The following is a 15,238-nucleotide window of genomic DNA, read 5'->3' on the forward strand; positions in this document are numbered from 1 at the left end:
TTTCATATTTGGGGGAAAACCTTTCTTTCAGTCTTTTTAAATTATATGCATAACTTTTTGTAATAAGCTCAGTGTTTATGAAAGTGAGAAGGTAAAATACTTCTTCCCAGAAATCAGTTTGAGAGTTTTTTTCTGTGAATAGAACTTGAGGGAGATTCTGTCTGTTAAGGTTTTGTGCTGGTCTTCCCTGTTATGGTGGCAGCCGTTCCTGAGTGTTGTCCATGCCCCTGAGGACCGACCCTCTGAGTGTGGGTGCACGCCTCCCCCGCCCCCAGCAATCTAGTGGGTTCCACTTTGTCTGTGTCCCAGCTCACTCCATCAGGTGGCACCTTGCAGTTGTCAGTGTCAGTTTTTGTGTGGGGTCTGAGCTTGCGTCTAACCCACTCAACTGAAGTTTCTGAACTTGAAAAATTCAGTCCTAGTTGTGTATAGTTGGCTGTGTGTATCCATAGGTTCTGCATTCACCAACTGAATTGAAAGTATATTTTTAAAAATTCCAAAAAGTTCCAAGAAGCAAGACTTGAATTTGCTGCACACAGGCAACTATTTGAATACACAGCACTTGCATTGGGTCATGTGTTGTAAGTCATCTCGCAATGAGTTACAGTGAACGGGAGGATGTGTGTACATCATGTAGAAGTTCATTGTATACGAGGGACTGGAGTGTCTGAGGATTCTGGTCTTTGGGGGTCTGGAACCAGTCCCCTGCAACACCAAGGGTTAACTGTGGAGTGGTATTTTGAAATTGGGCATAATCTGGGATTAAGATTGAACTGTACGAAGTGCTGTTATTCTAGAGTCTCTGACCTCAGAAATGCAGTTTCCTGGGGTTCAGTCCTTGCCAGGGTGTGTGGGGCTCCTCGGGCCGTGAGGTGCGTGCAGGGTTGCCGCTCCTTGCCCTAGGGACAGTTACTGAAGCCTGTGTTGTGTCTGGTGCCATGCTTTTGGTTATTCTGTAAGACTTTCTATTTTAAAAACTTCCGAGGAGACTAAAGATAGGAAGTTTAGTAAACAAGTTGTTACCTGAGTCAGGGTGTCTCCCCCTTGGCACTGCTGACGTCATTCTGGGTCATCCTTTGAGGGGGGCTGTCCTGGGCACTGTGGGGTGTTGAGCAGCGTCTCTGGCCCCACCTGTGTGATGCCAGGCCTCCCCCAGTCTTGATAATCACAGTGTTGCCAGATACGCCCCAGTGTCCCCTAGGCGCGGGATCCCCTGACCATAATTGGTAAGGAAAATTCCTCTGGATTCCATAATGCTGCCCCTTCTTCTAGGTGTCCCTTGTTCCCTGTGCTGTCACTGTGTTGTTGGACCCTGTGCTGTTGTGAGATAAGGAGGCCTGTCCCTGCTCCTGTGGCAGAGCTCCGGGAGCCTTTGTAGCTTCCTAGGCAACAGAAGTAACTGGGAGCATCCTGGTTGGGGTGTTCAGTCTCTGCCCCTGGTTCCTGGCCCCAAGCTGCTGAGTCTCTTGGGGTTTCCTGGGAGATGGGGTGTCTTTTGTTCTGATGAGGTGACTCTGGGACTGGGGCACCAGAAAGGCCAGGCCATGGTTTGAAGCTTGGAACTTTCAGACACTCCCCTCCAGTCCTCTAGAGAAGGAGGAGGGGTTGCAGGTGGAGTTAACGATGGATCATGTATTTGTGATGAAGCCTCCATGAGAGTCTCTGAAGTGTGGGGTTCAGGGAGATTCTTGTTGGTGAAAGCACCTGTGTGCGGGGTGGCACACTGCCTGCTGTGAGGGCGGAAGTCCTGCCTCTGGGCCCCTGCGCCCTGCCCCGCTTGCCTCTTTGGCCAGCTGTCCATCTGTTTGCTTTGTTGTGCCCTTACTATGTAATAAGCTGGAAAACATAAGTAAGTGCTTCCCTGAGGCAAGGGGGGTTCTGGGAACCCTGATTTACAGCTGGCTGGTGTGTGCGGTGGGGGCAGACCTGTGGGGTCTGTGCTGACTCCTGGCAGAGTGTGTCAGAACCCAACTGAGTTGTGGGACCCCACTAGGGTCACAGGGTTGGTTGGGGGCGGGGCGGGAAATGGTCAGTGTTTCCTAGGCAGCCCACAGGGTGTGTCTTCCAGATTTGTGCTATTTTTCTCTAATTCTTATTGTGCAGAATGTGATGCACCTGTCCTGAATTAAATGTTGTACAGTGTAAGTATTGTGATAGTAATCGTGCTAAGTTCTCTGCATGTCATTTCCTTGCTTTGCTCAGAGCTTTCTCCCTAATATGTGTGTCCCTGGACAGTCTTGCTTGCTTCTGGTCATCTGCAGCGGCCGCTGTCACTCTCTGCCATGGGAAAGGGCCATCATGACTTGTTCATTTCCGTCACCGACAGGGGTGTGTTGCCTGTCTACACCAGGGTTCCTTTATCCATTGGACTGTTGCTGGACATCGGGCTTGTTTCCCACCTGGGGCATTTATGTGCCACCGTGTACAGGAGGGCGGGCCACGGTGGTGGGAGTGGGAGCAGCCTCAGCCTCCCCCTGGCTGTGTCCTCTTGGGCCGTGGCCACCACAAGGGCTGCTGTGGCTTCTCCTTGGAGCAGCAGCTCCGGGGCCTCCCTGCCTTCCCTCTCCTTGGCGTGGCGCCCTTTGCTGACTCCGTGAAGCTGTCTCTTCAGGATTTGGGCCTCTTTCTGTGCATTTGTCCCCTCACTTGGGGGAGTTTTCAAGGGTACATTCTAGGCCTAGATGCCATGGGTGGCGGCAGCTGTGAGGACCGAGTCTTGGGGGGGGCGGGGTCTGTGTGGCCCCTGAGGATACCCAGCTGCTTGAGGGCTCCAGGAGGTTGAAAGGCTGCAGGTGGCTAAGGCAGGCTCAAGGCCGGTTCCCCCTTCGGCACTGTGGACACAGGGACTTAGTCATCCTCGGGGTAGAGGGCCATCCTGGGCACTGGGGTGTGGAGCAGCCTCCCTGGCTCCTTCACGTGCCAGGACCCCCCAGTCCTGATGAACACAGATGTCCCAGGTGGGGCCTGGCATCCCCCGGGGGCGCAGTCGCCTCTCTGGGAACCTTGCTGTGGGACCTTGCTGAGAGATGGAATGGGAGGTTGGAAAGTCTGAGACTTGACTGTGGCCCCTGCAGCTGATCCACGCTGAGTCCTGGGCCTGCAATGGGCACAGGCAAGACGGGTTCACCCGCTCTTGCTGTCTCCCTAGGTATGGCCTCCCTGGGGGAGTGTCCTCATTGTGGTCCAGCTTGTACATTGTCAGAATTCTCTTGTTCTGATACTGACTTGCCTTGCCTACATTTTGGGGTTAAAGTGTATTTTCTTACTGAAGTGATGATCGTAGTAGATGGCAGCTGGTTGTTGCTGGCAATGTAGATGGAGTGACAGAGACAGCCTTCTTTGGTCCCTTGTCGTAATAGATGTCCATCTCTGGTGATGACCTCAACCATGTCCAGTAACTCCCCTCCCCCAGGAGTCTGAGGACTGCTGCTTACAGGAGCAGGGTCGAGGGGTTCTGGGCCCAGAGCTGGGGACCCTGCAGGCAGCCGAGGGTGATGGCAAGACCCACATATTTATGACAATTCGGAGAGAACCTCTTGGAAATGTCAGTGGACCAGGCAAGTGAGATGATGTCCTCCAGGAGGTGGACAGATCATCCTGACGATGCTGCTTACTTGGGTTAGAAGTCATCAAGCCCCAGAAAGATAGATAGGAACCTTAAACGCACATGACTAAGTGGAAGAAACTGTCTGAAAAGTCTCCACACTGTGATTCCAGCTTTGGGGTGTTCTGGAAAAGGCGGAGCTCTGTAGAAGGATTAGTGGTTATGGAGAAGGGGGGATGGGTGGGCAGGGCCAGCGGGTTTTAGGACAGTGACTCTGTTCAGTAATACAGTGACCCTGGGTGCCTATCAGTGCACATACATCTGTCAAGACCCACAGAGTGAACCCTTACACCAGCTATGGATCCTGGGCCATGACGTGTCTGTGTGCGTTCATCGATTGTACAGATGTGCACTGCTGGGGAGGCTGTGCATACGTAGGGGCGGGCGAGCCGGGAATCTCTACCTGCCACTCAGTTCTGCTGTGAACCTAAAACTGCTCTTTAAAAAAAGAAGTCTTTTTAAAAGATTCCCTGGTCCAGGTGTGTGGTTTTTGATGCTGCCAACCCATCAGGGTCAGGGGCAGCTTTTGTGTCGACCCCTCGAGGTCTGACCCCACTCCTCTGGGGATCTTGGGGTGTCTTAAGTGACCCAGGGGGCTCTTCTGAGCAGACAGGGTTGGATGGCTATAGCTGCCGGGTTCATACCAGGCGTGTGTCCTTTGCTCTGGATAAATTTGTGGTTGCACATCCATCTCAGCATTGTGTGCTCCGTGGTGAAGTGTGGCTGCTCAGAACAGGCCGAGGGGTGAGAATTGCATCATGTTCGCATCACCAACTTCTGTTTTTGAAACAAGTGTTAAGGACACATAGCCATGTATCTTAAAATGCCATTTTGATCTTAAAATGGCTTCTAATTTTTGTTTTAATACAGATAGACCTTGTTTTACTGCTTTCCCCTTGATCATGCTTTCCATGTATTGCGTGTTTCACAAATGGAAGGTCTCTGGTGACCCCACAGTGAGCAAGCATGTTGCCACATTTTCCAACAGCATTCCTTCACTTTGTGTCTTTGAGTCACATTTTGGTAATTCTCACGAATTTTCACAGTTATTATGTGATGGTGATCTGCGGTCAGCAAATCTGGTGTTACTCTCAAAATTGTCTTGGGGCTCCACAAACCTCACCCACATAAGACGTGGCACGATCACTTGTGGAAGTGATAACAAAGCAGGTGGAATATTATGTGCCTTAGTTGATAAGGGTTTGGGAAAATCAACTCCAGCTGTGAAGGAAGTTCTCCTGTGGGTAAAATGCCATCAGATAGCATTGAACGTGATGGAGAAGCCATCTGTGAAAGGAAGAGGCCATTGACTCTGCAGACTTCACTGTTGACTGGTTTTAAGACTCTGCCACAACCACGCAGTCCACAATGGAGGCAGGACCCTCACCAGCAAAAATATGGCTTGCTGGGAATTCCCTGATGGTCCAGTGGTTAGGACTCTGTGCTTTCACTGTTGAGGGCCCAGATTTGATCTCTGGTTAGGGAACTAAGATCCTGCCCTGTCCCCCAAAAAAAGATGGCTTGCTGAAGCCTCAGATGATGGTTAGCGGGTTTTTTTGCATTGAAATTTTATTTGGCTGCACCAGGTCTTATTTGTGGCACACGAGATCTAGTTCCCTGACCAGGGATCAAACCCTGACCCTCTGCATTGGGAGCTCAGAATCTTAGCCACTGGACCACCAGGGAAGTCCCACGATAAAGTATTTTTAATTAAGGTGTGTGCTTGTTGTTTTTTTTAGACACAGTGATGTGGTGCGTTCAGCAGACTACAGCATAGCGTGAACGTAGCTTTTATGTGCGCCAGGAGACCACCTAGTTTGTGTGACTCACTTTATTGCGATATTCGTTGTATTGCGGTGGTCTGGGACCCTCCCTGCAATATCTCCTACGTCTGCCTGTGTAATTTACCGGATCTAGATCCTTTGTACACCCTGGCCTTTTTTTTTTTTTCTTTGTAAAAAGAAGAAAAAATACCTCATCTTTAACAATGCTGCATGTAAATAAGATTACAAAGACTAACATACTGTTTTCTCCCATGTTCCTTACTTTAACTTTGTATGTGTAACTCTGTTTTAGATAAATATTTAAACACTCCTGAGTGAAGCAGATCCTTTTAATATTTTACAGTCCTTCCCTCCCTGTCCTGCCTATAGGAACCCCAAGCCTGTGCGCTGTGCACTTGTGTTGTGGCTAAAAATTAGTGTTGAGGAAGGGTCTTCCTTCCTTGGGTCAGTCACTTCTGTGGGCTCAGCTGTTGCCCCAGGGGTGCTCTGAGGTGCAGGGTCGCTATGGGGGAGGTGGTTACTCTTCCTCCGTCTCTGAGGGGCAGTCTTGGGTGGGGAGCCCTGAGCCCCCGCCTGCCCCAGCTCAGGGCTTCCTCCTGGCTGCTACTCTGGCTGCTCTGAAGACTGTCTCCTTAGTCTCAGTTTTCAGCAGTTTGCTGTGATGTGTCTGGGTGTGATTTTCCTTTGTGTTTCATATTGCGGAGAACCGGCGTTAGGTTTATGGAAGTTGTTAGTTCGTGTCTTTCACCAAATTTGGGTAGACTTGAGCTGTTTTCCGGCTGTTTTCTCTGTCCTTGCTTCCCTGGGTCTCAGGTGCACGCTTGCTGCACCTTTATTGCACTCTTTTCTGACTCTGCTGTGTTCAAGGCGTCCCTCTTGTCCCACTGTCGTGCTGCCACCGCTCTCCTCAGCTTCAGCTCCCTCCTCAGTCCCTGCTGTTTCCCTTCCCAGGATTCCACCTGGTTCTGTGTAGCTTTGCTTTCTCTGTGAGATGTCCTCTTTTTATTCATTACGAGTATGTTTTCTTTTTGGCCCTGAGAACATGGTTACAGTTGCTGAGTTGAAATCTCTGTATGTTCATTCCATCCCCAGAGACATCTCAGGGTTGGTCTTTGCTGGCCATCTTTTGTTTTTCTTCTTGGATATAGGTTATATTTTTCGTTTCTAGTTTTTTTTAAAGTTAAGCATGTGTTTTTTTTGTTTTTTTTTTTTTAGTCTTTGTTGCCGCGCGGCTTCTCTCTGGTTGTGGGGAGTGGGTGTTGCTCTCTAGTTGTGGCGCTTGGGCTCCTCATTGCAGCGGCTTCCCTTGTGGAGCATGGGCTCTAAGGCACATGGACTTCGGTAGTTGCGGCACACAGACTTAGATGACTTGTGGCGTGTGGGATCTTCCCGGACCAGGGATCGAACCTGTCTCCTGCATTGGCAGGCGGGTTCTTTACCACTAAGTCACTAGGGAAGCCCTCCTGTTTCAGATTTGAATAATTATGGACTGTGACCCAGACATTGTGGATGGTGTGTTGCAGACACTCTGGATTCTGTTGTTTTCTCTGCAGAGTGCTGGTTTTACAGGGAGGGGTGTGTTTTAGGGCGGTGACCTTGTCTGGGCTGGAGCTCTGGCTCCGTGTGCCCTGCAGTGGGCTGCAGTGCAGGCTGTGTGTGGTATTCTGGTGGGGACGGGGTCCTGGGGTCCATGGGGCAGGGCTCATGTGAGGCTCTCCTCCCGCTTCCTGTCTCCCCTCATTTCCCAGTGGCTGTGTTCTGCCAGGATCAAAGCTGGGGCAGGACCCAGTGGTCTCTCCTGCCCTGCGCTTTGGGAGAGTCACCTGCAGACAGGGCTGTGGGAGGCTTGGTCTGAGGATGGCTGCACAGATGTTAGCAGGAGTGAACTCTGCCTGGCCTCCCTAAGCCGAGGGGTCCCTGGGCCGCCTGGAAATCATATGCAGAGAGCATGGTGTGCTGGCCTTTCACCAGCTGACCAGCATCTGTGTTGAGGTGCCAGTATGTGAGGATATGTGTGTGAGCACCTTTTTGCCCCTGGGCACTGCAGACGGTAAAGTGTCTGCCCCTGGTAGCTCAGACGGTAAAGCGTCTGCCTACAGTGTGGGAGGCCCGTCAATCCCTGGGTCTGGAAGATCCTCTGGAGAAGGAAATGGCAACCCACTCCAGTACTCTTGCCTGGAAAATCCCACGGACGGAGGAGCGTGGTAGGCTGCGGTCCATGGGGTCGCAAAGAGTCGGACACGACTGAGCGACGTCACTTTTACTGCAGAAGCAGGTCTGCATTGCTGTGTGCTTGGCCGGGTTCTCCACACTTGGGATGGTCTCTCTGCTCTTTCCCTTTTAAATCATTAACTGCTGGTCCAGGGTGCAGAAAGGGGTCATCCCTGCACAGGGATGGGACTGAGGCTCCAGGGGATTAGTAATTGGAAGCCTGTTGGAAGGATCTGGTGACTTGTGTTCCATTGTCCGACTCTGTCATGGAATATATATCAAACTCTGGCTGGGGGCTCCTTCCCCAGGAGCCTGTGCTGGAGCCCCCAGAGGTCTGGGGTGACACTGAATGCAGGGTGTAGCCACTGGGAGCAGGGCTCCTGTGCTGGCCACTCTGCTATTGGTCAGATCACAGGCTCCTCCCACTCTTGGGAAGGTGGGGCGGGCACCAGACTCCCCCACAGCCTGGTGACAACTGGACTCCCATGTTGGCAGGTTTGGGTTTTCTTGCTACTGCCACTGTAACATCTGTGCGTGTCTCTGGATGGGAGCCTTGTGTCCCATGGGGCACATTCCTTGCTCTGGGCCTCGTGTGTCAATCCAGGCTTTTGATTGGCGTTCTAGTGTGAGTGCTGGATTAGTGAGGAAACCCAGGGAAATTGAAAACATGTGTCCACGTAGAGCCCTGCCCCATGGCAGAGTGTGTCGGAAAAGTGGGGAGGTGGGAGGACTCCGAGCCATGCCCTGCTGGGAGAGTGGACACGTGGTGGTCATGGAGCCGAGCGCAGATACACTGCAGTGCCACTGAGAGGAGGGTGGGGCCACACACAGACCCGTGATGCATGCAGGAGAGGCTGCTGGTGGTGCAGACTCAGGAATGGGGAGCCCTAGGGGAATTTGCAGTGCCACCTGCCCAGTGTGGCTGGTCCTGGAGGACCTGGGGGGCCACAAGGGCTGGAGGCGGACAGCCCCCACCCCGCAGTGGCCCTCATGTGCCTACACTGTCTGGACAGTCTGGCCCCAGAGTGAGCAGGGGCATGGGCCCTCTCACCCACATGAGTCACTAACACAAGTCCTTCAGGGGCTAGAACATGCTGGTGAGCTCATCTGGGGACTGCTCCTGTTCTCCCCCAACCCCTCTGCCTGCCCCTCGGGAGGAGGGCCCGTGGGGGATCCCAGGCAGTTCATCACACTGACAGGATTTCTCAGGGTAGCAGCCATGTTGTCGTACCCATACAGTGTGACTCCTTGCTCTCATGTGTATGATGCAGTGGTTTTTAGTGGATTCAGAGAGTTCTGTTTAATTCCAGAACGTCCATCAGTCCATCATCATTAGCAGACACCTCCCCCCTCCCTGGCCCTGGCAACCAGGAGCTCATTCTTTGTCTCTGGATTTGCCTCTTCTGGACATTTCCCATCGATGGAAGTGCACACTGTGTGTTCTGTGTCTGTCTTAGGTTTCAGCCAGACACTTGAAAGTGAGAGTTGCTCAGTTGTGTCTGACTCTTTGTGACCCCATGGACTACACACAGTCCATGGAATTTTCCAGGCCAGAATACTAGAGTGGGTAGCCTTTCTCTTCTCCAGGGAAAAGGGATCCAGGGGAAAGGATTCCCAACTCAGGGATCGAACCCAGGTCTCCTGCATTGCAGCTGGATTCTTTACCAACTGAGCCACAAGAGAAACCCAAGAATACTGGAGTGGGTAGGCTGTCCCTTCTCCAGAGGATCTTCTGGACCCAGGAATCAAATCAGGGTCTCTTGCATTGCAGGTGGATTCTTTACCAACTGAGCTGTAAGGGAAACCAGACACTTGCAGCTCCTCAATTTTTCTTTTTTCATTTTAGGCAAAATATATCTCTCAGTGCATCGATGAAATCAAGCAGGAGCTGAAGCAGGACAATATCGCAGTGAAAGCCAATGCGGTCTGCAAGCTGACCTATGTGAGTGCTGGCCACTCGCTCTGTCAGGCGGGGGGCTGAGACCCCGTCTCTCCTCATCTGTCTCCTCATCCTCTGGGCCCAGGGAATTGGGGGAGGGGGGCTGGGCAGGAGCCTAAGACCCTGGCTCTATTGCCACAGCTGCAGATGCTGGGCTACGATATCAGCTGGGCTGCCTTCAACATCATCGAAGTGATGAGCGCCTCCAAGTTCACATTCAAGGTGAGGGGACAGCCTGCTGTGGGTCCTGAACCCTGTGGGTGGGGTCCTGGGGGAGGAAGACGTGTGTCCTGTGATGAGGCTGGGCTGGAAGGGGACACAGTGGCAACCGCTGGAGACCCATTCCCATCATACATCTGCCCAGCAAGGTCTTAGCACCATTTACACCATGTTTTCTTTTCCGTTTTAAGTAGTGTCAGTGAAATTAAGGTTTGTAGGGGTGGTTATATATTTTGTGATACAAGTTAAATTTGTAACCTTTCAAAAAAAAAAAAAAACACAGGCAGGCACTGATCATCCCCCAGAGGCTGCCACTGGTCAGTTGTCCTGGTGCTTCTCAGCACCCTCTGCCTTCATCTCACGGAGCCTACTCGCGCCACCTTGAGACATTGCTTTCCTATTACTTGATATTATAGCAACTGAACACGTCGTCTCCCGCTTTAGTAAACGTCCTGGAAAGCAGTCTTCACCACCCGCAGCCTGTTTAGGGGCGTCCCGTGGTTCTCCTTGGGAACACGCCCTGCAGGCAGCTGAGGCTGTGTCCTCCTGAGGGACCTGGTCATTCATGCTGCCTGCCGGTTTCTCCTGGTGAGGAAATGAGATGCTGGGTTTGCCAAGGTTGCGCTGGTGCCCTGCCCGTGTGTTGGAGTGTCACACGTTTGTGTGTGGGTGTGTCTCCAGGCCACCCCAGCCACAGAGATGGGAGCCCGTGGTTATCCTGTGTTTGTGAGATTGATTCCATCAGCTGCTGAGCAGGCGGTGAGGATGTGCAGGGCAGTGACAGGCCATGCTGGCTGACTTGACAGCCACTGTGTTCCAGAGACCACGCACTCGGGGCGGGGTGTCTTCCCCACCAGGGCTGTGTGGCCCGCTCTCCTTGTGCCCAACACCTCTGTTTGTTGCACTAACAGCGAATTGGCTACCTCGCGGCTTCCCAGTGCTTTCACGAAGGGACCGACGTCATCATGCTGACCACCAACCAGATCCGCAAGGTAGGGACCTCTCACCCCCGCCACGGGAGCACATGGAGAGTGGGGGTTAGTGAGCAGTGGATGGCCTCTGCCCTCCTCTGAAACAACAGTGGTGGGCAGCATGTGTGGCCCTTCTCTTAAGTTCTCTTAGTGTTGGGGAACTTCCCCCGGTCACTGTTTGCGACTCCTGCCCCCTCTCGTGGGGGCATCTGCTGGGAGGGGTGGCACTTTCTGACCTCTGGGTGCTGGACATCGGCTGGTGTGTCTCTCCGGCCCTGAGTGGTTTTCAGCTCTGTGGTGAGAGCAGTGAGTGCTCCGCTCTGCCCTGGCCCGGGGACTTGATCAGCTCTTGCTGAGAGTGGTCAGGGGGCCATCAGAGGCACCCTTCCTGGACAGAACTGCCATGAGCCTGTGGCTCTGGGTCCTCAGATGGCTGGGGGAGGCCTGCTCCCCAGGAGCTGGTGTGGTCACCCTGCAGGGGACAGGTGACTGGGCTCCCTGGCAGGCGCTGTGGGGCAGGCAGGCTGCAGGAGTTGCCTGGAGGCCTCCACACAACATAAGGTGGCTGCTGCCTGTGTCAGGCTCTGCAAGTCACTCTGAGTGGAGGGATGTGCTGTGAGGCCCAGTCTCCGCATCCAGGGTTGCAGTGAACTTTAAGAGCCTATGTTTTTGTACCATCACCACAGTCTAGGAGGTTAACTCTTCAGACACTTCTAGGTGCACGTTTTACCACATGTGAAGTGTGGGGAGGGTCCCCTCTCTGTGCCAAGACGGGGCTTCCACGCAGGTTGGCGGGAGCTCAGACTGGGGCGTCAGGCAGGGCAGTTGCACTTCTTCTGCTGGTTCTCCTGCTCCCTGAGACGTGGGGCTCCAGTGGAGGCTTCTCAACACTTGCAGAGGAGCCTAGAGGAGTCATCTGTGGGTGTCTCCCTGTGGGGGGCCCCTGCTGCGTGCCTCTGGGCAGTCAGGGCCCTGGGTTCTGCAGCTTTGCCATGTTACACACCTGGAGCGAGGGGCAGCCCTCGCCTCCGTCCCCCCAGAGCCATCCCAGCTCTTCTTGGTGACAGAACGGAACTGGCTGCTCCTCATGAATCCTTGTCCCACACGTCTCCAGACCCAGGGCAGGGCTGGCAGACACAGCTGGGGCCCAGCAAGGTGTGGTTGGCGCCCACCTCTGACCCTTACATTCCCTTTCCAGGACCTGAGCAGCCCCAGCCAGTATGACACTGGCGTTGCGCTGACTGGCCTATCCTGTTTTGTTACCCCAGATCTTGCCAGAGACCTGGCCAACGACATCATGACACTGGTGAGTCTGGGAGTGGGCCTCCCCTTGCCTTTGCTGCCTCGTGTGCTGGGATAACCTGGTTGTAAAGTCATGCTGAGGGCACTCGGGCGGGTGGAAACGGCCTGGGTTCCTGGGGTGAGCTGGGACACCTAGTCACATCTCTCCCTCCATCACCTGATGGGCCCAACTTTGACCTCACCTCCCCTGGAATGGTCCTGTCAGGAAGGGCGAGGTCTGGCTGGGGGTGATGGTGGGTGCTTGACCCATCAGCTGTGTTCTTACTGAGGCATGAGTGGCAGTGGTAGTGGTCTCAGCGGGCAGCACGGTCAGGTGGTCTCTGTCCAGGACACCTTTTATCTTCATTTGGGTGCAGTCTGATGTCTAGCGGCTCTGTTCATTTGAAAAGCAGAATTCCCAGCCAGCTTTGATCTCTAGGGTGGGCAGGAACCTTATTGTGAAATGTGGATGTGTTCTTAGAAATCACAGCCTTTGACTCTAGTAAAAATTAATTTAAGAAAGAAAGAAAAATGAAACTGGAATTGACTCTAAAAAAAAACACAAAGAACAAAGACCTCATGGCCCTGAGAGGGTCGCCAACGCCTCATTCTCTATGATTGGGAGGCTCCCCATCTGACCATGTCACAGCATGTGCGAGGGCTGTGCGTCCCTCCCATGAGGGTTCTGTGCAGACGTAGTCTGTTTGCTGTGTGGGTGCTCCAGTCTTGGTTTGCAGTCTTGAAGGTTGTTCTAGGTCCGGGGCCTCTTGTAAATGATGTGACCACGCACGCTCCCGCCCCTTTGTCCACACCGTGTCCCTGGGCTTCCCAGCGGCCAGGGCAGACTCTGTACAGAGACCCTGGCTGACAAAGCCAACAGTACTGAGCCTCTGGCCCTCTTCAGGAGGTGTGAGGACCCATTCAGGTGAAGGTGGTCACGCCCACGGGAGGGCGATAGGGATTTGTCTTGGTGCTGGGTCTGGAGGTCAGGGCAGCTTTCTCAGGCCAGGTTCCCAGGGCCCCAACAGATGAGGAGTGTGCCCACCTACAGACAAGAGGCCCTCGTGGCCAGAGCACAGTCCTGAAAGCAGGGCAGGAGCTCTGGGGTCCCATGTTGGGGTGCAGAGCAGCATCCTGCCCTGGGGACAGGCCTCGGCAACCAGAGGAGCTCATGGCCAGGGCTGACAGTGGAAGCGGACCTTGGCCTCCTGAGGGCAGGCTGGGGTCGTGGACTCAGGCAGGTTTTGATTCTAAGACCCTGTTGTGTGGTCCTGGGCTTGGTGGGGAGGGGGGCAGTGGAGTATATGTGCAGACAGGGCTCAGAGACCAGGAGCCAGTTAAGTTGGAGAGAGGGTTTTCCTTCAGGTGATAGAGATGAGATGCGGGCAGGTGTGGGAGATGAACACAGGAAGGAGTGGAGGTGAGGGGGTGGGGGAGGAGCAGGGAGTGGGGGCTGGGAGTGAGACAAGGTAGTGGGAGGTGAGCAGGAGGTGAGCCAGCAGTAGAAGGTGAGATAAGGAGGTGAGTGGTGTGGGGCACAGGGGTGTCAGCAGGGAGACCTATGCCGTCTGCCCCACAGATGTCACACACCAAGCCGTATATCCGGAAGAAGGCGGTGCTGATCATGTACAAGGTGTTCCTGAAGTACCCTGAATCCCTGCGCCCCGCCTTCCCCCGCCTGAAGGAGAAGCTGGAGGATCCCGACCCTGGTATGTTGATTTGAGTTAGAAAGGGCCCTGTGGGGCTCGTGTATCTGAGGGCCTGTGGAGGGGTGCTAAGTCTTGGGACCCTGTCCTCGACCCTCCTCCCAGGGCACCTCCTCTACTTTCCCACCAACCTGGAGTCTGCCCTTCTCCAGACCACCCTGTTTCTGTGTTTTTGGTGTGGGATTTAGAAACCAAGCCCTGGGTGCTGTTGGTGTTCATTCCTCCTGGGGTGGCGTTGCTTCTGGGCTGGAAGACCCTGCATTTGCTCCTTGGGGATGTTGTTTTGTGGGATGGGTGTCCTGAACCTTGAGTGACTGACCCTCTGGGGACACCCCTCGAGGTACAGGTTGGGGGGAGCCGTGCCTATAGGCCACAGTGCGTGGCTGCCTGCCTCAGAGGACACCGTGTTACTGATGGGGGCCCTCCCTTCTCAGGAGTCCAGTCGGCAGCAGTCAACGTCATCTGCGAGCTGGCCAGACGCAACCCCAAGAACTACCTTTCCCTTGCCCCGCTCTTTTTCAAGCTCATGACCTCTTCCACCAACAACTGGGTCCTCATTAAGATTATTAAACTGGTAGGTGTTCTCCTGGCCTGCCCCACCCACTGCCAGAGGGCCTCTGGGTGTCCTTGGTGAGGGCCCCAGGCCACTGTCCCATCCCTGCTATGGGTGACCACCAGCCTCTTCATCCCCTAGTTTGGTGCTCTGACCCCCTTGGAGCCAAGGTTGGGCAAGAAGCTGATTGAGCCTCTCACCAACCTGATCCACAGGTAGGCCTGGGGCCGGTGTGGGAGGGCGCCCCCAGGAGGGATGGGGGAGTGTGGCGAGCAGGCCTGCCATAGCCTGGAGCCATGTCCTTCAGTGCTCCCTTCCCCAGTCTGCAAACAGCCACAATTAGGTCATTGGGGAGAGCTGTCCTGCTCAGCTCTGGTGCACAGGGGTGCTCACTGGTCGAGTTGAATAGCCTGAGGTGATTGTGTCCCCACCCAGTTGTAGAACGTTGTAGGAAACGGGGTACCTGTGGTTGAATCGTGGGGATGGAGCTTCCGAGTGCCAGGAGATCGTGCTCCTGGGATCCCCTGGGAGGTGGCCAATGGCTCAGGACACTGTTGGCTTTGCTTTTATTTGTATGTTTATTTGACTGTGACGGGTGTTAGTTGTGGCACTCAGAGTCTTTAGTTGCAGAATGTGAACTCTTGTTCACATGGAACTGTTCCAGCATACAGGATCTCGTTCCCCTACCAGGGATCGAACCTGGGCCCCCTGTAATGGGAGCGTGAAGTCTCAACCACTGGACCACCAGGGAACCCCCCGTTGTTGTTTGAAACAAATCAGCAGTCATTATGAAGTAGCCATGGTTTTCAAAGCATTCATGTGAGGCCTTCGGTCTCAAGACCTATTTCGTGGCCCGACTCTGGTGGCCCGTTCTCTTGACCTTTGTGGGTTTGAACTAAAGCATCACTGGGAGAATATCAGCGTGGAATGGACACGCCTGGTGCCTGAGTGACCCTTGGATACCCTAGGG

At 53.9% G+C, this 15,238-nt stretch overlaps 1 protein-coding gene across 2 annotated transcripts in view; it reads left to right on the forward strand.

Moving 5' to 3' along the window:
- The window catches only part of AP3D1 (adaptor related protein complex 3 subunit delta 1), a 33,499-nt gene that overhangs the window by 2,504 nt on the left and 15,757 nt on the right, over positions 1–15,238 (forward strand). For both annotated transcript variants that reach the window (XM_061422799.1, XM_061422798.1), the window contains exons 2-8: positions 9,446–9,541; positions 9,680–9,760; positions 10,669–10,749; positions 11,927–12,034; positions 13,589–13,718; positions 14,150–14,289; positions 14,410–14,483. In XM_061422799.1, coding sequence (XP_061278783.1) covers positions 9,446–9,541; positions 9,680–9,760; positions 10,669–10,749; positions 11,927–12,034; positions 13,589–13,718; positions 14,150–14,289; positions 14,410–14,483 — 710 coding nt within the window. The remainder of the gene's footprint in view (positions 1–9,445; positions 9,542–9,679; positions 9,761–10,668; positions 10,750–11,926; positions 12,035–13,588; positions 13,719–14,149; positions 14,290–14,409; positions 14,484–15,238) is intronic.

Source organism: Bos javanicus, chromosome 7 (genome assembly GCF_032452875.1).
Source record: "Bos javanicus breed banteng chromosome 7, ARS-OSU_banteng_1.0, whole genome shotgun sequence".
In the NCBI taxonomy this organism is placed as follows: Eukaryota; Metazoa; Chordata; class Mammalia; order Artiodactyla; family Bovidae; genus Bos; species Bos javanicus.